This window comes from Rissa tridactyla, chromosome 2, assembly GCF_028500815.1.
Source record: "Rissa tridactyla isolate bRisTri1 chromosome 2, bRisTri1.patW.cur.20221130, whole genome shotgun sequence".
NCBI lineage: Eukaryota > Metazoa > Chordata > Aves > Charadriiformes > Laridae > Rissa > Rissa tridactyla.
The window spans coordinates 125,397,102-125,420,966 of NC_071467.1; the positions used below are offsets into that span (position 1 = coordinate 125,397,102).

General features: G+C 40.9%; 2 protein-coding genes across 9 annotated transcripts in view; one reads left to right on the plus strand and one right to left on the minus strand.

The window, feature by feature from the left end:
* The window catches only part of TOP2B (DNA topoisomerase II beta), a 67,167-nt gene extending 55,264 nt beyond the window's left edge, over positions 1–11,903 (plus strand). For 3 of the 6 annotated variants that reach the window (XM_054190678.1, XM_054190681.1, XM_054190680.1), the window contains 11 exons: positions 51–206; positions 348–431; positions 1,511–1,708; positions 2,059–2,203; positions 3,435–3,593; positions 4,409–4,619; positions 5,125–5,207; positions 5,522–5,632; positions 10,286–10,402; positions 11,103–11,200; positions 11,415–11,903. In XM_054190678.1, coding sequence (XP_054046653.1) covers positions 51–206; positions 348–431; positions 1,511–1,708; positions 2,059–2,203; positions 3,435–3,593; positions 4,409–4,619; positions 5,125–5,207; positions 5,522–5,632; positions 10,286–10,402; positions 11,103–11,200; positions 11,415–11,576 — 1,524 coding nt within the window. In that variant the 3' untranslated portion in view covers positions 11,577–11,903. The remainder of the gene's footprint in view (positions 1–50; positions 207–347; positions 432–1,510; positions 1,709–2,058; positions 2,204–3,434; positions 3,594–4,408; positions 4,620–5,124; positions 5,208–5,521; positions 5,633–10,285; positions 10,403–11,102; positions 11,201–11,414) is intronic. The other 3 variants (XM_054190679.1, XM_054190683.1, XM_054190684.1) reach the window with 3 other exon arrangements.
* RARB (retinoic acid receptor beta) overlaps positions 11,643–23,865 on the minus strand; it is a 333,745-nt gene continuing 321,522 nt past the window's right edge. For all 3 annotated transcript variants that reach the window (XM_054190690.1, XM_054190691.1, XM_054190693.1), the window contains 3 exons: positions 19,156–19,360; positions 17,670–17,828; positions 11,643–13,403 (listed from right to left, as the gene is read on the minus strand). In XM_054190690.1, the coding sequence (XP_054046665.1) occupies positions 13,207–13,403; positions 17,670–17,828; positions 19,156–19,360 (561 nt within the window). In that variant the 3' untranslated portion in view covers positions 11,643–13,206. The remainder of the gene's footprint in view (positions 13,404–17,669; positions 17,829–19,155; positions 19,361–23,865) is intronic.

Sequence of the window (23,865 nt, forward strand, 5' to 3'; positions counted from 1 at the left end):
GTTCATGCATAGAGCTAAGATTATTAATATTTGTGAATATTTTACTTCAGGCAGCAGAAGAGGAGGACCCACAGAACCCAAATGATGATGCTTCCTCTGCTTCTGGCTCAACTTCTGGTCCTGACTTCAACTATATCTTAAACATGTCCCTGTGGTCGCTCACAAAAGAGAAAGTAGAAGAATTAATTAAGCAGAGAGATTCAAAGGTTGGTACACCATGGAAGGCTTGTTCTGAAATGATACAGTAATCACTGATGTGCCTAACTGTGAATACTGTCAGTTTCAATAGTATTTACTTTAGTTGTACCTTAGTAACTGACATTCTACATACTACTTTCATGTTTTAGGAGAGAGAACTCAATGACCTTAAAAGGAAATCTCCTTCAGATCTCTGGAAAGAAGATTTAGCGGCCTTTGTTGAAGAGCTTGAAGTATGTTTTATTTTACACATCTTTCTAAAAATATTAAATTTAAATAAATTTGATTAAAAGTATTAATTAATTAAAAGTATTAAAAATCAAGCAAAAAAATAATTAAAATGATCACATTTTGGATTAAAAGCATATAGATCTCCAAATATAGTGATAAGTGGGAAATCAGTATTGGGTATTTGTGTTCCTTGTTGTGTTCCTCAGGGATTGTCTCTTGCACCTGTATAATTTAATGTTTTTTTTTCAAGTCAGTGATGGTAAAAGAAGAATTAGCAGGAGAAAATTTGGTTTCAGGTGATACAAAAAAACTGGGAGCAGTAACTCGTAATGGTAATAACTATAGTAGTTCTACATGATCTAATTGGTTGTGAGGCAATAAGTATTGTCAAATGTAAAGCTCTACATTACGAACGAAGTGTGTAGACCATAATAAGTACTATACGAGGGGCTCTTACTTTGCCTCATCAGTAACTCTGGGAAATGGTGAAGTCTTATTGGTGGATAACTTGCTGAGCCGCAGCTTTCAATGTGGCCTGAAAAGGGCTGATGTAATCTTTTGAAGTGACACAGGATAATACAAATAAAATGTTTGTTTTGTTTCTCTGTGTGTTTGTGGTACAACTGCAATTGGAAGTGTTCTGTTTGGATGTCCGTATTTCAGCTCATATTGTGAAAAAATAGCTGGTTAAAGGACTGGAAAATGTGCCTTAAAAATGACTAGAAACTAGCTGCTTAAATTAAATGCTGAAATACTGAAAAGTTACGTCAGTACCCAGACACGTCCATGGGAAACAGAAACTTGATAAAAGAAAGATTTTCAGTCTAGCAGTGTCCAAAAGTTCATATTTATTTAATCTTGAATAAAAGTGTAGTTTTTAACTGTACAGGGTAATGAAGAATTTACCAAGATAAAGTGGTTGATTTTCCTTTACTGGAAAGCGTGTTACAATTCAAGTGAGAATTAAGGGAAGTCTTACGCTTCATGTGAAAAGGAGGTGAATCTTGAATAATCACCTTGTCCACTTTGGCCTCATTAAAAAATAATGTGTTCCCCTCCTCTGCCCCTCCTTGTTTGTTAGAAAGTAGAAGCACAGGAAAGAGAAGATGTTTTGGCTGGCATGGTTGGCAAACCAATAAAAGGCAAAGTTGGTAAACCCAAGATGAAGAAGCTTCAGTTGGAAGAGACCATGCCGTCACCATTTGGCAGAAGAATAGTTCCACAGATTACATCTGCCATGAAAGCTGATGCCAGTAGAAAACTGCTGAAAAAGAAAAAGGTAAATCAAACTATTGCTATAGTTAGATTATTTATTATTTAACTGCTATACTTTGCTACTCTAGTAGCATAAATCCAAACAGCTAGACCTCATTAATGCTGTATTTATACTGCGTTGCTGACCTAATGCATGAAGAAGTTAGTACTAGATTTCTTTCATATTTGCAAGCCTCTTGTGACTACTTATTTTTCAGGTGCTTTTATTGAGATTTCTTCTTTCCAAGACTGTTCAACAAATGTCAATATGCTAGTCTACTTTCATTTATTATCTTCTACAAAACTGTTCCAGTTCTGTCTTGAAATATAATGATGTAATTTATTTTATTTTGTCCAACTCTTTTATATTTTTAGGGTGAAACTGATTCTCTAGCAATAAAAATGGAATTTGATGAAGAATTTGGTGGTGTGCCAGCTGAGGGTGGCGGGGATGACTCACTGAATACCTCATCCACAGCAACTAAAACCCCTAAACCTAAGAGAGAGAAGAAGGAGCCTGGTAAGATCCTCACACAGTCACAGTTAACCTTAGTTATGTATACTACTGGGGCATTAAATATGTTTTTAACACACAGTGAGAAGGGAAATATACCACAATAATCACTGTTTCATCTGGTTTTCTTCCCTAAAGAGATGTGTGGAAACACTTGAAAGTATTCTGCTGAAATTTTGTTTTGTAAACTGCTTTTCTGGGGGTAGCAGATCTTACGTTTTCTACATTCGATTTTTGAGGGTCTAAATCTTTGAATTTGTGAGTAGAAAAATAGGTTCTTTTTACATAACTAGACTAATTCTGTGCCAACTGAAATTTCTAGTTTGCATGCCCTCTGACATTGAAGGACATGGCACTCACTTTCAGTCTGAATAATAGTTTAGATTGTAAAACTTGATTAAATAAATATATTTTCCTATTGACATGCTCATTCATTCTGACTTTTAAAAAGTTATGGATGTTATGGCTTGGCAGACTAACCAATGTCTACGTTAACTTTCCTTTTCCTCTGTTGTTAGGAATTCATTATTACTGTTTGAGAAATACATAGTAATGGGGGGCAGTGACAAAAAAGAAAGCTAAAGACAGAAGAGAAGGTTTAAGTACGAGGGTTTTTTTTTTTAAAAAAGCAATAAAAAGTGGTTACGCAAATACTTCTTCTGAGATAAGATCTGTTTTTAATTATTCAGAGGATTATCCAACCTGAATAGATTAACTGAGTACAGTTATGACCGAGTTGTCTACATGCAGCTCAAATCTATCCTAGCCAGCGTTGAGCCAGAGCCAATTAGCCCAGCTTGACCTGAGCTTGCCCTGCCATTGACTGACCTCATTGTTACCCCCCAATAGGGTATCCTCTGCTTCCCATGTTAATTGGATTTTTCCAATAACTGTTCCTGATCATGTTCCCTGAATAATGGAAAACTGCTTGTTCTTTTCCTGGAAAACTCCATCAACCTTTAAAAAAATTGAAGTTTGACTGCAGAGTAGCTAAAACTTCAAATTAAAGACTTTTATGTTTTTCAGTCATAAAACAGATTTGTTTGGCAGCAGCAGGTCAGGTTCTGCGTGAAATAATTTCATCACATGAAATTTTTCTTCAGGAAGGAGAAGAAAATTTACAACATTTAGAGGAGAACTTTTAAAGATAAAAAATTATGCTAAATTTATGCATCATAAACAAAAAGATTAAAATACTTTTTACCCTGACTGTAGTAAATGCTTTAACTTGTGGCAGGTACTAGGGTAAGGAGAACACCATCATCTACAAAATCCGGTGCAAAAAAAGTGAAGAAACGAAACCCATGGTCAGATGATGAATCCAAGTCTGAAAGTGATTTAGAAGAGAATGAGCCCGTGATTATTCCAAGAGACTCTCTGCTTAGGAGAGCTGCAGGTACTCAAGCTTTTGTGAATTGTGCATTGTGACTGAAAGTTTCAACTACAAGCCTACATCACCTTCCTTTAGGACTTATCTCCTACGGATAGCTTGCATTACATTTTCTTCACTGTGCAGTTAGGGAAAAAACTCTTAATGTCAAGACCAGGAATATAAGAGTCGATATGAAAGATCTTGTAACTTGGTCCATAAATCTTTTCCCTTCTTCTAAACACTAGAATAGAAATTACTCTCAAAAATCTAGTGAATTATACAAGAAATAGACAAGATAAAACCATTACAAACATAAAAAATTACTCTATTGCAATTACACTGTCAAATAAGGCCCAAAAGCCCAAATGGCTAGTAAAAATATATCAAAAAAATTCTGAACATGAAAGGCAAAAATACCAGAGACTGAAAGTTTGGAAAATACGTAAATGTTGATAGTTTAAGAAAAACACACAGATTTTTCTGGAAAATTGTTGATGAATTTTTCAAGCACTTGATTAGGAAGAATTTTCCAATGATAGATTAAAAAAAACTTCAAGATTTTCATTACATAAAATTGCTTATGCAGTGGTGCCTCCGTAATGCTGTTAGCTGAAGGTATCTGAGCAAGCCACAAGTGGTGTTAGATATTTGGTAGCACTTTAAATTATGTCGTTTTATTCTTCTAGGCTCAAACAAATTTCTTTTCCCCCAGTCTTTTACACTCCGAGGCAGGGCTTGTTCAGTGACTTCCCCTTTAATTTATTTATGTATTAACATAAACAACTATCTTGAAATGTGCATGTGTGTGATGTTTTTTTTTTGTTTGTTTGTTTTTTTAGCTGAGAGGCCCAAGTATACTTTTGACTTCTCCGAAGAAGAAGATGATGCCGATGATGATGATGATGATGCCAACAATAATAATGATTTGGATGACCTAAAAGTAAAATCCTCTCCAGTTACAAATGACAGAGAGGATGAGTTTGTTCCCTCAGACAGTTTAGAAAAAGATGAATATGACTTCTCCCCAGCCAAATCGAAGCCATCTCCAGAGTAAGTACTCGAACTCAGCAGTATTTTTTTACTAATAATTTTTTTTTTGAATGCAGAAGTCTCTGAGTGAAACTGAGAGACATCAACCTGTTATTACTCCACATGCGCCATGTAAAATAAAATTTATACATTTCTGGGGAGGAATTAAGTTATCTCAGCCTTGCAGTTGACCTATGAAGAGGTAAACATGACTTACCAAATTATGGTACGCTGTCAGTAATATCTTCTGTTAAACTGCATTTTGGAGGATTCTTAGTTTTCCATCTTGTGCCAGTCTGGTATACGGAACTATTGAAAAAAATTGTAATTCTGCTAATTTTAAATGCCTGAAGTTCATGACTGAATGGTGATTTTAGGGGTTTGACTGCTGCAAGCATACACAAAAGTGCTCTAAATGCTTTGTAGTGATAAAACAGGAATTTACTCTAATATGGATATTATAATGGCTACATGCTTCAGTATATAGTTCATGCAACTCATATAATTTCTTTTTCCTGTTTGGAAGTAGAAAAACGTCTCAAGACAAGAAAAATCAAGATTTTGGGAACATCTTCTCTTTTCCATCTTACTCTCAGAAGACAGATGATGGTGAGCTTGTTTTCACTGATCTATTTAATCTTGTAGCAACGGTTATGGAATATATTTGGTAGTTTGTGGTATACACAAACTTCACATGGTAGTTAAAGAAGAAGGATGTCCAGATTTATAAAGGGGAAGGGGGAAGGAGGTTCTGATCCTTAGAGGAACAAAGCTTGTTTCATAGATAAGAAAGTCACAGTATATCCATAGCCTGACTGTAGTATCAGAAGCACTTCTTTGAGATTAGTTTTGAGTGTAATTCATAGTGATGATTTAAAATAGCAGTGAATGAATCTTATTCTAAACATACTCTGTGATTGTAGATACAACAAAATTGGACAGTGATGAAGAGGATTCTGCTCCTGTTTTCTCATCATCTTTTGCCCCAAAACAAACAGAGAAAATTCCAAGTAAAACAGTAGCTGCTAAAAAGGGTACGTGTAGGATTGTCCTGTAAGCTAATCCATTTATTTAAAACTCATCTCCTCCACCTTTGCATTGTCTCGTCACATCTTCAAAGTGGGAACAGCATTCATTTATTTTGAACTTGGTGAAATTCAGCATACTGTGTGAACTTCTTCCAGCTCCTTAATGATATTATTTCTTTCCGCTAGCTACTTAGTGTCAAAACTTAATACTTCCCATGTATGAAGTTGGTGCTCAGCTTTTGATTAGTTTAACTAATGTGAGGTTTTTACCTTCAGGGAGTAAGCAAAACAAGATAACCTTGGGGTTGAAAATAGTCTTCTATAATGGATCTAACTTATTTACTTTAAAAAGAAGGAGAGCAAGTGCAAAGGAGGGATCCCCAAGAAATATTTATGTCCTAAGTAGATGTCGTGGTTTAACACCAGCCAGCAGCTTGCTCACTGTCCCCCAGTGGGACAGGGGAAAGAATCGGGAGTAGAAGTGAGAAAACTCATGGTTTGAGATAAAGACAGTTTAATAGGTAAAGCAAAAGCTGAGCACGTAAGCAAAGCAAAACAAGGAATTCATTCACTACTTCCCGTTGGTAGGCCATCTCCAGGAAAGCAGGGCTCCATCATGTGTAACAGTTACTTGGGAAGAAAAACTGCGTAAGTCTAGGTGTCCCCCTTCCTTCTTCTTCCCCCATCTTTATATTGCTGAACTTCAGAGGTAGAAATTCTTTCAATTATTAGTCAGGCTTTTAAAACTGTCATCTTGCAGGATCTTATATTGAGGAATTAAGGGCAGTTCCAAGAGGAGCGTGTTTATTTGGATTTGTTTCTGTGGTTGTGCTTGGGTATTTGTAGGAATAAGGTTTGTTTGCCTTGGGGAATATTGGTTTATCGGTTGTTAGTACTACTTTTAAGAGAAAGACTTGCACTTGTTTCTAAATATGTGTTAAAGATTATGGTAGACTCTTGCTGTAATTAATGGTGAAAATAATGTTTTTTCTTACTAAGAGTAGTTTAAATAAGTTATAAAATACAGTTCTCGGCACATGATAGACTGGGGATTTTGTTCCTTTCAGATCTTTGCCTTTCTTCCTCTATGTCTTTCAGATAATTTCCTTTTTTTCTTGCTGCTCAATCTTCTGTCCTCCAAAAGCTTTTTTTTCGCCCTGTGATACTGTGGCCTTTGTTTCTTAAAACTTCTTTTGACTAACTTGCAGCTGAACTTAATGTATTAATTCTTCCCCAAAAAGATATCTCAAGGAAATCTGCAAGAAAGCAGCCAGTTACAATAGTTAACTTGCTCTCTTAAAAATGAGAAAGAAATATCTTGTGTTATATATTAGGTACCAGTGAATTACAGCATCTTTTCATCCTCTCCCCTGTTGCTTTCCTATTTCTAATCTCTTTCTTGCTGCATTGTGTCTAATTTAATTTGTAAACTGTTTGAATCGGCGAATATCTGAATGCTTCTCAAACACTTTCAGCTAGTAAAGTTCCATAATACAATATATGAAGATTGTTTACAGAAATAGCTGATCGCTAATAGAATAGTCTTTTATGTTAAACTCCTGTACTGCAGTAAGTACAAGAGAGATCTGTGTATGCAGTAGCTGAGCATGGATACAATTTAACATTCAATCTCTTTCTCCCTCTGTTTTTTGAAGGCTTGTATGTGATGAGTGATCATTAACCTAACTTGAAACCTTAAAATACAGCTGTTTCTGAGTTTCTAATTAACCTTTACACTCACAAAATAGGTGTAAACAGGCTCTCTTTCAAGCTAAAGTTAAATTTTTGTCTTCAGGGTAGCTTTAGGGACACAGTCTCCCTCTTAGTGCATGACAAGCAAGCATGACAACTTGCTTTCACCAGTTTTCATCTCTTCTCCTTTGCCCAGATTAGACATGACCACAGTTTCATGATCACAGTTTGACAGTGCAGTGATAACCAGGCATGCTTAGTCCATTGGTCATCTGGTATCCTTGTAGTAGTCTTTGATTCTAAGTCCATCTTCATGCCCTGTATCAGCAACCCCTTCAAAACCCATTTTCTGGTATTGTAATATTCCATCCGCTCACCCTCACGCTGGCAATGCCTATTGTGTGGCTGAAACAATTGTTCCAGAGTTTGATTTTCTATGACTTCAGAGCTTGGATTTGTAAGAATAGAAAGCTGAAACTGAAGAACCATTTGTTGTGCCTTGCTATCTATACAGCCACATTCCCCTCTCAATGAGAAGAAATAAAGGAATAGGTATGAGTTCAGCTTCTTTTCAGACTTCAGTCAACTTGAGATTAAATCTCTTGACTTCTGGTGTTCGCTACAGAGGATCAAGAGACTACTGAGCTTGCTTTCCCTGCACTATTTGAGAGGTCTGTGGTTCTAGCGCTTTATAGTAAGCCTAAGGGAAATCTGAAAAGCAGTCTAACTCTGGATTATGAGCAGCTGCTCACCTTGACCAGCCCAGCTGTTGAGATTCTAGCAGTGAGGTGTACCCTTCGCATCAGCTGTAGGACTGATGCATTTCCTAGATTTTCTACCAAAAACTTGGGCTTCTTGAGAAACTGTTTACAGTGACCCTACTACAGAATTTCCATTTCATGTCATGATACCTACCGGAAGCTTGGCTGAGGTGATGGTGGTCTAATTGCTGTCAGGTCCTTACCACCTGTGCAGGCACTAGGTGTATATAATCTAACCTAATCTAACCTTCAGAATCCCACTAGAATTAGTACAGAGGGAGATGCATGTTCTGGAAGCCATGGACAGTTACTTTAGCCATCAGATAACAATTAAGAGGTTTGCTGCCCTTTGGACTTGGTGTTTGGCAGGTAGGCTTCACAGGAGTTGACCAGTGATGACAGGCTCTGCTTCAAGGGAAGGACAAGTCTAGTGTTTATGGCAGTGTGTCATACTTCTTTTTCATTCCCCAGTTCCTTGGTTGTCAGTGAGAAGTCTGCCCCTTTTCTAGCACCAGTTAACAAACTTGATGACTCAGGGCCAGCTGAAGATAGTTACAGCTCATGGTCTATGTGCTGGGTAGTAGTTGCCAATGGAGCATACTTGGCTTCTGTCTGGTACCCAAATTTCACATTAACAACATGAGGAACTGTGCAAGGCACAATTACCTGTCCTAAACGTACACAATCCGGTAGGAGGACATCTAAACCTCAGCTCCTGATGTTGAATGTCACCTAGATCTAAAATGGATCCCTTCTACTAAGATTGGTTACAATTTCTGCTTGTCATCTTCAAGTTGATGAAACTTCTGAATCTTTCCTTTCCGTGCCTGTCCTTTCCCTGTCTATGTTTCTTATGCTGGTAAAGCTTTTTCCTGTATAAAGGACTTAATTGCCTTATGGAACCTAAAATCATGTACCTTCAGATAACACTGCGCCCTCCTTTACTGATAACTACCTGCTTACTTTTGGGGATGCTTCTAGGAAGTATTCCTTCTGCTTTCAGTCGCTGTGTACTTTTTCCAGGCTTACTGGTAGGTCTTTGGGGCTTACTTTTAGTTTTACTTTACACTAATACAGCTGGTTTTTCCCAGTTGAGATACCTAGAGAGACCTATTTCAAGTTGCTTTCACATATAGTTCCTGACTTCCATCCTAAGCATTGTTGCTTCCCTCCCCAGGTCTTATCTGAAATGATGCCATAGCCAACACCATTTTTTTTGCCATCCGTGGTGCCAAAGGCAGCTTTATTTTTTGTATTGTCAGGACTCAATACTTGGACTACCCATAGGTAGTAGTTTAAAGCATCATAGCCAAAAAGTTTGTGGAGACACTCTGTTGTCTGATCGCATTCCCCTAGTGATGCCATAAATGAAAGCTTGAGTTCTCACAAATGTCCACATTCCTGGTACCTGGAGTGTTTTTCACGTGTCTCATCATCTTTGAGGTATTCATGGCTGACAGCATGTAGGTCAGTAGGGTGTCTGAGGATTCTGCAAAAGACTTGACTCATCTGTAAGCATATAGAACACATTATCTGATGATCTTAAGGGTCTTTTCCAACCTAAATGAGTCTACGATTCTATCCCTTGTCACCCATTGTGTGAACATAGCAATGACTGTCTTAAAGATGGCAAGACTAGCTGTGTAGCAGTAATTGGAATTCTGTAAGAAATCCACAGATGTGTCCCCTTCCTGTCCTTCTGAAGGGAGGTTCCTTTTCACTGAGATTGACAGAAAACAGCGTCACAGGGTCAGATGCCCTGTCTCTCAAACTCCTGCAGTAATCATGGGGAAGGTTGCCTGCAGTTGTACCACTGTGAAGGCAAAAATGTCACAAGCAGCGAGCTGTATCTGTAAACACCCTAATGTATCCGAACGCGTTTAAAGTATCCAACCTGGAGAACTTCTGTTGCTGCTTTAATTACTGGTAACCTGTTTTATGCTCTCAAAAAGATGAAAAAATATTTACTCAAAACCCCTGGAACTGACTGAATGCACTAATACATCTCAAAGTATGACAAAGGAAACCTCCTGTTTATTCCCTGCAGTTTTAGCATAAAAGCCGAAGTATGTTTTGCCCAAGTGCTGAAACAGCTCATCTTTTTTTAATATCTGCCATTTATGCTCTAATCGGTGCATCTAATAAAATGTAATACTTCTAACCAATCTGTGAAGTTAACATATTTAGTATCTCTAACTTCTAACAGCAAAACTTGATGCGCCCCCTAAACCTAAAAGAGCTCCCAAGGCCAAGAAGGTGGAAACTGTGAACTCTGACTCAGACTCAGAATTCGGCATTCCAAAGAAGACTGCGGCGCCCAAAGGTAAGAGTTTTGCTGCTCGACGCTCACAACTGTGTTCTCTGTGACACAGGTTCACAATCATTTTTATGAGGAAGCAGAACTAGCGTCTCGAAAATTAGAACCACATTGATTTCTTTGTAAATTAATCACTAGTAGATTACTCAGCCACGAGCCTTTTCTGTGAGGAATGTATTTAATAGTTCCCTGGCCCTTTTTTTGTTCATCAGTTGTACTGAATACTGCTTACTCTTTGATCTCAGCTTTTTGCGAGACAGTATAATTTGGTAGTAATTCTAGTAAGTAGCCATTTCTGGCTTTTTAAAACAGTTCTGTGGTATCTCAGTTAATAGTTGAGGAAGGTGAATTAATGCTATGTAATCAGTACAGAAGGTGACTGAGGACTTGTAGAACTTCAGAAGTCTGGAAGTCATTGATCTAATGAAGCTTGTCCCTGTCCTGAACCAACAGCTTGACTTGCTAGGGTGAACAGTAACTTTGGAAGAAGTATAAAAGATTTAAAACTGAGAAAATGAAATATATTGTATTATACCGCCGTTTGTGAAGAAGCTTGACTTGTAAATTAAATTTAAACTTTACCATGTAGACATGCTAAAGTAATTTCACTGGGTTTTTTTCAGTTTTCTGAACTATGGAGTTTTATTTAAAAAAAAAAAAAAAAAAAAGAAAAGAAAACAAAGTTAAATCATATTCTCTCATTTAGGAAAAGGTAGAGGGGCAAAGAAAAGGAAAGCATCCAGTTCAGAAAATGAAGGTGAATACAACCCTGGGAAGAAAACTCCTAAATCGACACCAAGCAAGGTCAGTTCCATCTCTGCTCTTTTCTCCTTGTAAAAAGAACCTAAGGGATTACTTTACATAAAAGGTACGTGTTCGTATTGTAGGTTGCCATTACGATAATGGAGGTTTAGGCGTGTTTAGAAATTAAGAGTTCAAAAACGTTTCCTTCAATTCTGCATATTAAAAGGGAAAACATACGCAGCATCACAACTGATTTCTCTTTTCTTTTCTAAAGAAATCCAAGAAGGCCGCTTTTGACCAGGATTCTGATGTGGAAATCTTTCAGTCAGGCTTTGCCTCCGAAACTGCCCCAAAGCCACGGACGGGCCGGGCTAGAAAAGAAGTTAAATATTTTGCAGAGTCTGATGAAGATGATGATTTTGATATGTTTAATTAAGTGCCCAAAGAGCACACAAATGTTTTCCAACAACTATCTTGTGTTGTCCTTTTGTCCCTTCTGTCGCAAACTTTTGTACATTTGACTTATTTTATGTGATAATGTAATTGATGGTTTTTATTATTGTGTGTAGGCATTTTAACATTTTGTTCTTACACCTACAGTTTTATGCTCTTTTTTACTCATTGAAATGTCATGTATTTGTCTGACTGGCTTGTAGAGATGTTCTAGACAGCTGTGCTAAAGCACATTTTAATTGTCATGGTTGCAAACAGCAAACCTGCTTTTTGAAATGAAGTTTAAACATTAAAAAAAATGGAAAACTACCGTGTGTGTTTGTGTGTGTGTGTAAAATTTGGGCTAGAGGGACTACTTCTACACAGTTGGGTTTTTTTTTTTAAAATAAATATATTTTATTCTTTGCCAGGAGACTCCATGGAAAAAGGTAAACAGTATATGAACATAGAAAGCATTGTTAAACAATCTCAATGTACAAACAGAGCCAGTGAAAGTACATCACAGACTTGCTAGAATATATAAAAAAAAAAAAATCCACTAGTGCTTTAAATGAAACCTAAGAAACTGACACTTTAAATCTGTTAACCATTCTACCACAGTTTTCACTCTGCTTCATGGTGATTTAACAAGGCCAAGAAGGCAGATTCTCTCCTTGTGTTTCTGGAAGTCCTAGCTGTACTTCCCTAGCACCTGGAAGGCCGGATAACCCAGCTAATTCCTGGCAGTTGGTTCTTAGGGAAATACCCTAGACTCGCCGATTCAAAAGCTGCGAATGATTCTGCTGGTTATCGTCCCATGAAGTTTCCCTAATGGCTTGAGAACAAGTAAACAAAAACATGGTAACACTGAAAAGTGTCTCTGCCTTGGAGGCTATCGTTACTGCAGAAGTGTCGGAGTTAGTTAGTCGTGGAGCTAGGTCACCAGCCAGGTAAGAAACCGCTTCTTTAAATTTTAAAGTGACATTAACAGTGGAACAAATGACATCTGAGTAACTGATCTGGCAGTTAATGCTGATACTGATGTCTTTTCTGCTAGTGCAGTGAATTTTTTTTGTATACTTTTTACAAGGAAGGAGATGCAAATTGAGGGCATCAAAGACAAGTTTTCATATTAAACTAAATCAGACGGTCCTTTCAGCTTCCTTTTCTGGATGTGTACAGTAGTCCATTTCATACGGTTGGTGTCTTGATCGATTTAGGTATGGGAGACAAAAGGAAAGCACCAAACATCCAGTATAGAAAGTACAGCCATACATTTGTATGTACAAAGTCACCAGAAATGCAACCAGACTTTAAAGTTTGAGATCTGTCTTGTCACCATGCAATCTTGAATGTTTCAGAGGAGAAAACAGAAGCTTAACTATTTTTTGCATGAAATGGCTGATTTAGAGTTTCAAAAGTTTGCATTTTCTAGGTTTAAGAGTTTAAACAGCAAGGAGTATATATCGATACATATGAAAAATTTCTTGGTCCTTGTTGAGTTTTTATCTATATATATATACATATATAGATATATATTAAGTCCAGAAACTAAGCAGCAGTAAAAATGTTTGTCTTGCTTTTCATCCCTGTACGTAAGGTATTAGGAATGTCTGAAGTAGCTGGAAAATGTCTTATTGCACCATAGGGGATTGACTGACACTGCTGTTCTCCACTGAACTAGGTGAGATACTGGGACTGTGTTCTGCAGTATTTCCGTTTGAGGTTGGTGTCAGTGGTTCATGTCCTTCAGAGTTCTCCAACATTTCCTGAATAAGAGGTGGCATGGATCCAGGGATTTCCATCTTCAATGTAATGACACGTTCTGCACCTTTAAAAGGAAAACAAAAAGTCCGTTCCATTAGCATGATTCGGTTTTGTTAGCATCATTAGTAGTAATTTCAGGTTTAATTGGATTCGGTGTCTCCTAGACTTCTTGTATACAAAATTACGTAAGTGAACGACTTAATTCATTACAAGAAAAAGGAGTTAGGTAAGGACTCCTTTAACAAATTAATTTAAAATTATGACATAGCAACTGATACTACAATACAGGTAAATTGAATGAACTGCTGCTTTTCATAGAAGGAGCCAAAATGGCATTAAATGATACTGAAAAAAATAAATTCAACCATGATCACGTGGATGTCTTTATAAATTGGACTATACTTGACAGTTTTTAATCCGTACTGGATCTGCAAAGACTGCAGAATGACAAAAATTCTGGCTGACGTGTTAAATAAGTGAGGCGAATCCTGTAAGAGACCCGCAGGGATGTAAGTCGGGCCTTTTCTTTCCCATATAGAAAACTGTGAAATAAGAATCAGAACTTAACAAACCGTTGTTTTATAAGAGAACAAATTCAGGCAAAAGGATGCTTTTTTGTGAAGCTGTCTTGTGTAGTTTTCAGGCATCTTCTCTTGCCCTAATTAACGACAAAAGTACACAGAAATGCTAATAGTGTTTACATCTGACTTAACTGAAGCTAACTCTTCAGTGGGTTGCCTTGTCAAGCATTAACAACGGGTATTCTTCTACAGAGGTGGCTTTGCAGGCTACAGCGTGTGCAGGAGTAAACAAAATGACTACGTAATGCCTGACTGCTCGGGCTGTGAGCCAACAACTCATACTCGTTTAGGGAAAAAAAAGACACTAAACCACCCGACAGTGCCCGACGCTCCTGAGATGTGTTAAGGCAGATGCCTCACAGGTCACTCATGACTCGCACACGACATCAGCTTGGTGCTCAGTACGCAGCGGTACAGCATTTAAAAAAGGGCCAAGACCCTGCTTACGAACTGCTTAGGCATTAATAAATTACTACAAAGACAGGAATCCTTAAATGGTGGCTGGCCAAAACTTCGCCGTGAGAAGAAAGGCTGTTAAGTGGGAAAAGCCTGATCTGTAAACCAGGAAGGTTCAGCTGCGGGGGTTGCTTTACACCGCTGCTGCTTATAGCGACAGGCAAGCAATGGTCAGAAAGCCCCACTGGTGAGCAGTAACACTGACACAGCTTCAGTAAGTACAACCGGCCCCTGTAAACAAGTGACAGAGCTGAACGTTCAGCTACCGCCTGGTGAGGACCATAAAGAGACAGGAGTATTTTGGAATTCCACCTCAAATAAAGTGCAGAGATACGGTAAAGACTGTTCCGCACTGAGGCGTGAATATGCTTTACATATTTTGCTGCTGATGAGAAAAAGCATTTTCTTATCAGGACAACATCAGACAATTGATAGCCACAAACCTCTGAGTTCAACTATCCGGCCTAACACGTTGCATAGGATTCCTGATCATCTTAAAATCTGAATCTAATGGAATAGAATCAGAGAATGGTCCGGGTTGGAAGGGACCTTAAAAGATCATCCAGTTCCCACCCCCTGCCATGGGCAGGGACACCTCCCACTAGACCAGGCTGCTCAAAGCCCCATCCAGCCTGGCCTTGAACACTTCCAGGGATGGGGCATCCACAGCTTCCCTGGGCAACCTGTTCCAGTGCCTCACCACCCTCACAGGAAAGAATTTCTTCCTAATATCTAATCTAAATTTTCCCTTTTTCAGTTTAAAACTGTTACCCCTCACCCTACCACTACACTCCCTGGTAAGGAGTCCCTCCCCATCTTTCCTGTGTTTTTTAAATATGAAGGAAAATAAGAAGAGCCAACAAAATTAAAGAGAAAATAGTCTGGTTAGTGAAGAACCATTCCAGAGGAAAGAACCTTGGGATGTATTCTGCTTGTCCGTGCTGCTGCGATGTCCACACTGGAGAGAGCACGCTGTCTGTCACAGTGATAGCCCCAGAGGGGAAGGGAGCGCTTATGTTCATGCCTTAACTGAGGAGCTTCAAAAATCATCTACAAAGGCAATGACCAACTTTCCAAGTGAATGCTGATTAAAGTCCCTTAAAGAACTGTTAGGAACAAAGGGGCAAGCTCTGGCCTCAGGGAGAAGTTACTGCAGAATTGTGCCGCGAGCTCCTCTGAAACCCACCCGTAGTCAGAGCACTGCTGATGATGAACTCACTTTGGCCACGTTAAGTATCTGCTTTCTGCCGTTACGGAGTGGGTCAGTTGCGCTACCAGATGTTTGTGTGGTTACCGCAGAGCAGAGCCACAGTCATTTTTCAGGTCTTGCAAACTTCCAATTTAATACTGGGATAAGAAAAGTCAGAAGAAAGGCTCTTGCTGCAGTCCCACGAATGCTTTCTGCTTTTGTCACAATACTTCTAATGCCACAGAAGACCGTAGCTGCGTAAGGAACCCCAGTATGAGGAGACAGTCGCAGTCTTTTGGGTTCCTGCTTACTTTGGTAATTGCTTTCAGGGATCAGGTACCATCAAGAGTCACTGTCTTCTCCTGTACATCTTCTCAAATGAAACCCAAGACACACCCACCCCTCCAGGACATCACCAGTCCTTTGGTACGATTTAGTTTTACTGTGAAACATTAATGATATAACTAAAGTTAAGCACTTATGTCAGAATGGAAAGAAGAATCCTTCCTTGTGCGTTGAACACAAAGAGGCTGAGCCGTGTCCCTGAGGAGCCGGGGGGCTCGGGCAAAGGAGCAGGAAAGTGGAAATAGATCTCCCAGAAGCAAGGACAGCAGAACGAAAGGGCTCCCCTAAATATTTTTATAGCTCACTTCTGATGGAAGTTTATTTTGTAGATTCAGTTGGATGGAGCTCGCTTTACTCGAGGGTAAACTGCAAGCTTTTAGTAACCTGGTAAGCGGTTCCTCTTAAGGATACTTTTGCTTCCAGCCCTGGTGTTTCCCTTCTAAGTTAGTCTGTTGGTACTGATCAGTCCAATTAAATTGCTCACTTCTTTTTATAAACATAGCTGTAGCTTAATCTTTTAACTCAGATATATATCATTTAAGTGTAGCAGTTTAGGACTTAATGTAAAACAAGTGTATTTGAGTGATTTAACTGCTTTTTTTATTCCCTAAAGTCTTCTCAAAAACCACGTAAAATGAAATGAGTACTTTTTTTGAAAGCATAAACCCAGTAGCTACATCAGTGCCTGTACCTACAAGCCCATGTGCTTGCTTAGCAAGTCTGTAGTTGAGTAAGCACAGTAAGAAAGTGGAAATGCACCAACCGCTGTGAAAAATAAGAACTGTGGCACTTCAGACGCGCTGTATTCAGGCTGGTGCGTCTCCCACGCAGCTCCCCAGAAGCGTGGAGGTGAGCATGCCTGCAACAGCCAGGCAGGTCTGAAAGTGGGTCTCGGGGACACAGGGGTACACAAAGGAGAGGAGCACCGTCACCTTCCAAGCCACAGCGCAGGGCAGAACAGGGGTGCAGGGGGGCGGAGCAGGGGTGCCGGGGGGCTGCGAACGAGCTGACACAGCCCTGAGGGTCCGCTGCCACTTTCAGAACTGCTGCCCGGCCTCCCCTCTGGGCTGCGCGTGTTGAGGGACAAAGCACGAAGCGGGGAACCCCTCTGACGAAGCCAAAGCATTCAGCGCTCCCCGTGCTTTACAGAATTTATGTGATGGCGCTTAGACGGCGTGTATTCCACACGATCAATCCCATACAAGACTACACAAAATGTTAAACCAAAACTGATCCACGTGTGAGCACGGTTAGTTTGGATTAGAGGTGCCGAATCTCCAAAATCCTGCATCAATCAGTTCTAAATCTTCAGTAGGTCAGACCCCAGTTTAGGGGAATTTTGGACGCACAAGTGTTTTCTGCCGTCTGTAAACACTTTGGTTTTTTGAAAGCCATTAGTGATACAAAGTACATGTTGATCCGCACCCCCTTGTAAAGATTAACAAAGGTTTAATTCAGGGGTTTATCTTGATTTAAAATGACTAACAAGGAGTTCATGCTAATGATTTGCTAACCTACTTACACCTAAGACGTCACTTGCACTCTAAGTCGCATGAAGAATGTAGCACCACGTATGTCTAAAGCAGAACCAATTTAAACACAGGCATATAAAGGAGAAGGGAAGAGAAAGGTCACAAGGACCTTTCTTAAATATATTAAAAAAATAACAACCCAGGTCTCTAGGCCAGTAACACTGTTAACAGTAACACAGTAACACTGAAACGTAACACTGTCGCTGAATTATTGGGAGACACCCTACCTTTTGCACTGATGCTACGAAGATCTGTGATTTTCATTAAGATCTTTGGGAACATATGAGGCTTGTTGGGTCGTCTCTTTCGGATATAAATCTTCAGTGCTTCAAGCAATGGTTCCTGAAGCTTATCCACTTTCATTGGTTCTTCAAGGTCCTGGCGATCTGTAGGAAAGTATCATAGCACTTGTATGACTTTAAGTAGCTTTTTTTTTTTTTTGTTACAAACTCCAAATCACAGAACCTCCTCATTGTTCTTGTTTGGAACTCCATGAATTTCATCTGCCTCTTCACTTACCACCGACACTCTGGACTGAGTATTCCATAGGAAGAGGGTAAACCATGTATTTCTGAAACTTAGATTTATTTTTTTTTCCTTGGTGACTGGAAATGTTTGTTATTTGAGTGGTCCAGAAAGGTTCGCTCTTGTACCTCCCTCCCCAAGGGGAAAACACCTTGCCGCAAACAGTATTTGGGAATTAATTTTGTGCGTGTCACTGATAAACTACCTAGGTCTACAAAGAGATTACAGCTCTGTAACGCGGGTTTTGTACCAACGCTAAAATAAAGGGAGTTACCAGCAGGTATCAGCAGGTGGCAGTGCTCGCCTGAGCGACAACAAACGTCACCCATCAACCAGGATGGACCGGTCATATGTTAATGACATCGCGGAACCCATCGCTGCTGTTGATGGGTTATGGTTAGAGACACATAAAATGGGAATGATTTTGTACTAAAGGGCCGTTGTCAACAAAGACCGTCTCGCGTTTTTTAAACACTCTCTAGTAGCGTCCGGTTTGTATTTCAACAAAACGGCCCAACTAACCAAGTTGTGTTTCTATTGCTAGTCCAGATGTTGCGAAGGAGGAGAGAGACTAGGCGACCAACATAGAAATTTAAAGAGGAATCTTGGAAATTATCGGAGACTTTGCTTTTTGTATTTTAAAACCATGATTTTACTTGACAATGTCCCTTTCAGGTTGTAATCAGCGCCCCCCCAAAAACATGTCATCAGTGCCACTATGCTAATTTCAAAGTATAACCTGTTTTTTTTCCAAAAGAAAGTTATCACCAATGGCTTCCGTGTGAACCTAACTATCTGCATATGCATGCAATTATATTTATGACTAAAAGCTGCATAAGGGGCATCTTGCCGTAACAAAGGTCATTCATACGGGTACCCATATACCACTTACAAAAAAACGCAGCAGGATACATCCTGTAGTCCTTTATCAGGCAAATAAGAGTATCGGTTGCTTGACAGAATGATTCAATTAATTTTTAAAAGTTTCAATGATAAACCCAATAACTATCACCCGTAGAAAACATATCTTTAGTGTTAAGTGATTTATAGAACGTATATAATAATGTTACATATTTCTCTATTTTATATATATGTTTTAGTACAGGAAAGCAAAACAAGTAAAACATAAATGAAGATCTTATCGTGTCTGTCCTTCTCAAGCGCATCCGGGTTCGTGCTGTACGATACCTCCACAGATTAAGCAGATGGCACTAAGGAGACCTGTTTCGGTATCATCCATTTCCAAAGGCAGGAGCTGGTTGGCAAACGTGAACACGAGATCCGTCAGTGGGCCAAATCCGGCGTTGTGCATCTGAGTTCGGTTTAGGGTAAGGCCATCTGAAAAGGTCATGGTGTCCTGTTCTGGTGTGTATCTTGTGCAAATTCTAAGGATCTGTGGAGGGACAAAAAAAAAAAAAAAACCAAAAAAAAAAATTTTAAGAATTCAATCCATGAGAGGATTGTTGCGTTTTCTTGGTGCAGCAAATGACCCATGGAACTGCCGTACAGCACCACGGCAGTGTCTGAAATGAACAATCTGAAATGAAATTCCCATTTGTTCAGTTCTAGAAGCACAAAAATTCTCTTATACAACACAAACATACTTGATTGACTACGGGTATTTTTTATAACAGAAATTTAAGAACAGAAATTTCCCCCTAGTTATGAAAATAATCAAAACTCCTATGCAATTCTCACCACTCAGGTCACCATCGCCGTAGCATTCACACGAACTGCTCTTTAATTAGTATGCTACAGACACCTAACTATAAACCGCTATTGATGGTCTTGCTGGTCTGATACAGCGAGATCACAAAAACCTCTCACCTCTTCGAACACACACATATTTCATTGATTTTGGGGATCAATTTCGCATGACGGCGCTTCTCTGGGTTGTGTCTTTGGAAAGGACAAAGCGTCTCTGCGGTACCTTGTATGAGCGAGCGCCGACAGCTGAGTTGGTGAAAGAGGCAGAACGGAACTTGTGCTTTGGGGAGCCTTGCCTTCTGCTGCCAGAGCAGCCAGGGAAACACCGCGCTGTGCCCGCAACCCCTGCGGGAGGGCTCCCTGGAGAGCAGAGCGAAGCCCTCCATCTCCCCGGCAGCTCCAGTTACAGTCTCCACCGAGCGCTGCTTGCCTTGCCAGCCTGGGAGCTTGCGCCCGAGCGGATTATCCAACTTGGAACCTCCACGGGGCAGCGTGCGGGGCTGCTGGCAGCCCGGCCAGCAGCCTGAGGAGTTGGCCCAGCTTTTCTTCTTTCATGGTTGTTGTTGCATCCATGCGCTGCAACACCGAACCTCCTCACCAGCCCGCTGAGAGCCTTCCTTGAGGTTCTGTGTTTCCCCCATCCCGAGCCCTGGGCAGTGCTGGAAAAGGTGCAGACCCTGCCCGCCCGGTGCACAGCGTATCTGCCCACTGCTGCTGGTGTCACTCGCTCCCCTGCAAGCCCAGGCAGTGTTGGTCTTGGCAAGTTTGCTCGTATGCCGACAGCCGCCCAGCACTGACCCCAGATGAAAGCGCCTCGGAGGGGAGGACGGGGATTCACACCTCTAACCGGACAGGGAGGAATGCAAACCACATGAATAAAACACCGAGGATGCTCTGCATTTTGTTAGTAGACGCCTGTGGGGCAGCCGCAGCGTTGCGAGCGCTGTCACAGCGGAGGTGGCAGCGCGGCCAGAGAGGACGACCGCGTGAACGCTTCCTTCCGCCTCTCGGAGCGGACCCAGGATGTGTCCCATGGTAGACTCTGTACGGCACGGGCTCGTTTGTACAGCTGCTACTAATGAACACCGCCTTAAGGATCAAATAAAAGAGATGTCCATCAAGTTGACATATTCCTGTTATATATATATATCTCTATATATCAATGCTTAATAATAATCAGAGGTGGGAGAAGGCTTATCCCTACACTAAACTAAACTAAACCCTTACACAAGTCTAGCTGATCAGCTGAGTGAAGGCTACAGCTGTATTTTTTACAGGCCTTGACTTCATTTATTTCCCATACAGCCATCCTACGTGGTTTTAAAGATTCTCAACACAGAAGATTTACACAAATGTAAGGGAGCACAGGGAGAATTTTAATTATTCCTATAGCTGCCGAAGCTCTGAGTCAGAGGCCCCAGCACTTGGCAGCTGACCAGTCTGGGCTTGGTTCTCCCACTTTCATCTTTGCCTGGCAACACTGCTCCAAATAAGCAGGGAGGAGAAAGAGGAGGACGCGGCACGTAAGAGACCTACAGGGAAGCTTTTATTTCTCTTCTTAAATTCCTTGGTAAGAGACTTAATAGGGCGTATTTCTGCAGAAGGCTCTTCAACTATTTTCTATCTCAGCAATAATCTTATCTCACGTTGTGGGTATACATGGAGGCACGGAGACTCTCTGTGGTTGGACGGGCATGTTTCACATCGCTCCCCTACCCCTGAATTAGAATAAGCTCTTGAAATTACTTGAATCAATGACCAAGGGAGGAACAAATACAAATGCACGGCACTCAAATTCTTCACTGCCCACAAATTCCCCACTAATATAAGTGATCTTAAAAGGCTGCTGGTAACTCCAAAGGTTCTATGTAACCGCCAAAGTGTATTTCAGGATTATTAGCAGAAATTAACATTACAAAGCATGGCACCCTGTCAATAAGAGACAGCTTGTTTACCATATTCTGCGCTGCCAGTAACCACCGGCAGTTCTCTCCCCTCAAGTTCGCTGTTGGTTATTCTTTTAAAGCTTTGAAAGGATCATATAGAAAGGAGAAGAAACATGCAGAGTTTGCTGTTTTCGAGAAAAGCAAGGTTTGAAAACTTGGCGTATTTATTGAGAAACCCAAGAGCTACTTGGTTTACTTCTCCAATAGTGTGCAAGAAAAACCGGAGTGCAGCTCTCCCCATGTGAAGCCTGCACATACGGTAGCTGCCTTCCAGCAAGAGTGCGTGGCCTGCGATGGTCAGGTACCCAACTTTTGGAGGAACGAGGCCCTGTACTTCTTAAGGGGTACCGATTTCCCCTTAGGTCAGCTGGGAGAAAGGCAGCCCTTACATTCCAGGGCTATTTTAACTGATAAGCCTTAGCAATGAGAGTTCCTCCCTCCGCACCCTCAGGACTCCCAGCCCAACAAATTAGCGGAGCAGGACTTGGAGCTAAATTGGGCAACGCCGTGGTGTTTCCCGAAGGCTGCCCACAGCCTCCCCGTATCCTCCCTCCGAGGGCAGGTCTGGACACAGGCTGCCAGCCCTGCACTGCCCAGAGACTCCCGGCCCGGAGGGAATGGAGCAGTCATCCCAAAAAACCCAGGGAACGAATGTGCGCCTCCTGCCACACACCAGGCTGCTGGCTCCCTCGCTGCGAAGCTCTCCGTGCTCAGCCCCAGGTACCACAAGCCCCGCTCCCTTTGGGGGTGCTCAGCAAAGACCTACCAGTTTACAGCCCCCCAGGGCCAACGCAGAGAAAGACTTCCAGGCTGGATCCTCCTGGGGAATGAATCTGGGGTGAGGTTTCTCAGCCTAGAGGCCCCGTGGGCACGCACAGAGAGAGACCTGCAGGGGGCCTTGCAAAATTTATAATTAAAACATAAATTTCCCGTGGAGTTTAGCTGCTTCCAGGCCTAGACGGCAAGCAGAGCGGCTTTTTGCCAAAGGCAGACTTCAGGCTTTCACACCGAAACGCTGCCCCAGGCGCCAACTGGAGGAGCCGGCGGTGGCTCTGCTGGGCACCAGCACAGCTGAAGCTCAACCATGGGTCGTCTTCTGCACTGACTGCACAGAGCCTGACTGCAGCAATCGCGTCTCAGGTTTCTCCTGCATTCCTTCGACGTTATCCCACAACACGCTGTTATTAAACTCCGAGACAGATCATTTGAAATGTTGGGTTTTGGTTCGTTTTTTTTTATTGTTTTTTTTTTTTTTTTAAATTCGTATCCTTCATCGAGATCTGCAAAACGCCATGGATATTGCTGATTCCCTGCTAACCCTTTCTTGGGCAAACTTCCAGTGTCAAAGTGAAGCTGATTTCAAGCTCATATTCACTGAAGAACATATGGGAAACGTCAGCACTTCAAAATAAGAAATCATGGTATCTTTCTCCAGCTTAAACTGAACTGCTGTCTAGAAGACATCCTCCTAATGTCCCCAACGTTGTTTAGATTTTGTAACCAAGCCAAGTATTTTAGTTGTCACTCTGCTCTTAAATGCCACTTGCAGCCATAAATAAGGTTCTTGCGTGTGATTAAAGGATCCTTTGTTTTAAGGAATATTTATATCTTAAAGCATCTGGGGTTCCTATGAGCCACTTACAAAGTGCAAAGCAAAAACCCCACAGGTCGCACAAACCCAAAACCATCCAGAAAGTTGCATTTCCAAAATTGTTGCTACCATAAAAATTGTTACTCATTTTAAACAAGATCAGTTAAAGCAAGCGCTTTTTTTTTTTTTTAAGAAATTCTGTCATTAGACACTAGATGCCTTAGTTGTCTGGGATGGTTTCCCGAGTGGAGAAATCCAAGCAGGTGACTCCGAAACAATGAACAAACCTTCCCGGCATGGCCATACCCCACCAGCACAGGTTGTTCCGCACACACAAATGCCTTCCTACCATTAACGCGCAGGGGTTTACAACAGAAAGCAAAAATGACGTTATTAAGGATTAGCACTCAAGGACTTCTCAGGTTTTGATCCATCAGACTCAAGCCATGCTGGACTCCCGGCTCTTTCCACATTAATTTTGCCAGATCTTGGCGAGGCTGGGGATGCGTGACCGCTGCCGGGCCAGCCTACCAGCAGACAGGAGCACTCGCTTTTACGAGGGTTACTGACTGAATTTTAGTAATATTTATCCCTCAAACTTTTGGCACCGGAGCAGATACAAATTCCACCATCCCCAACCGGCGCCTTCAGCTG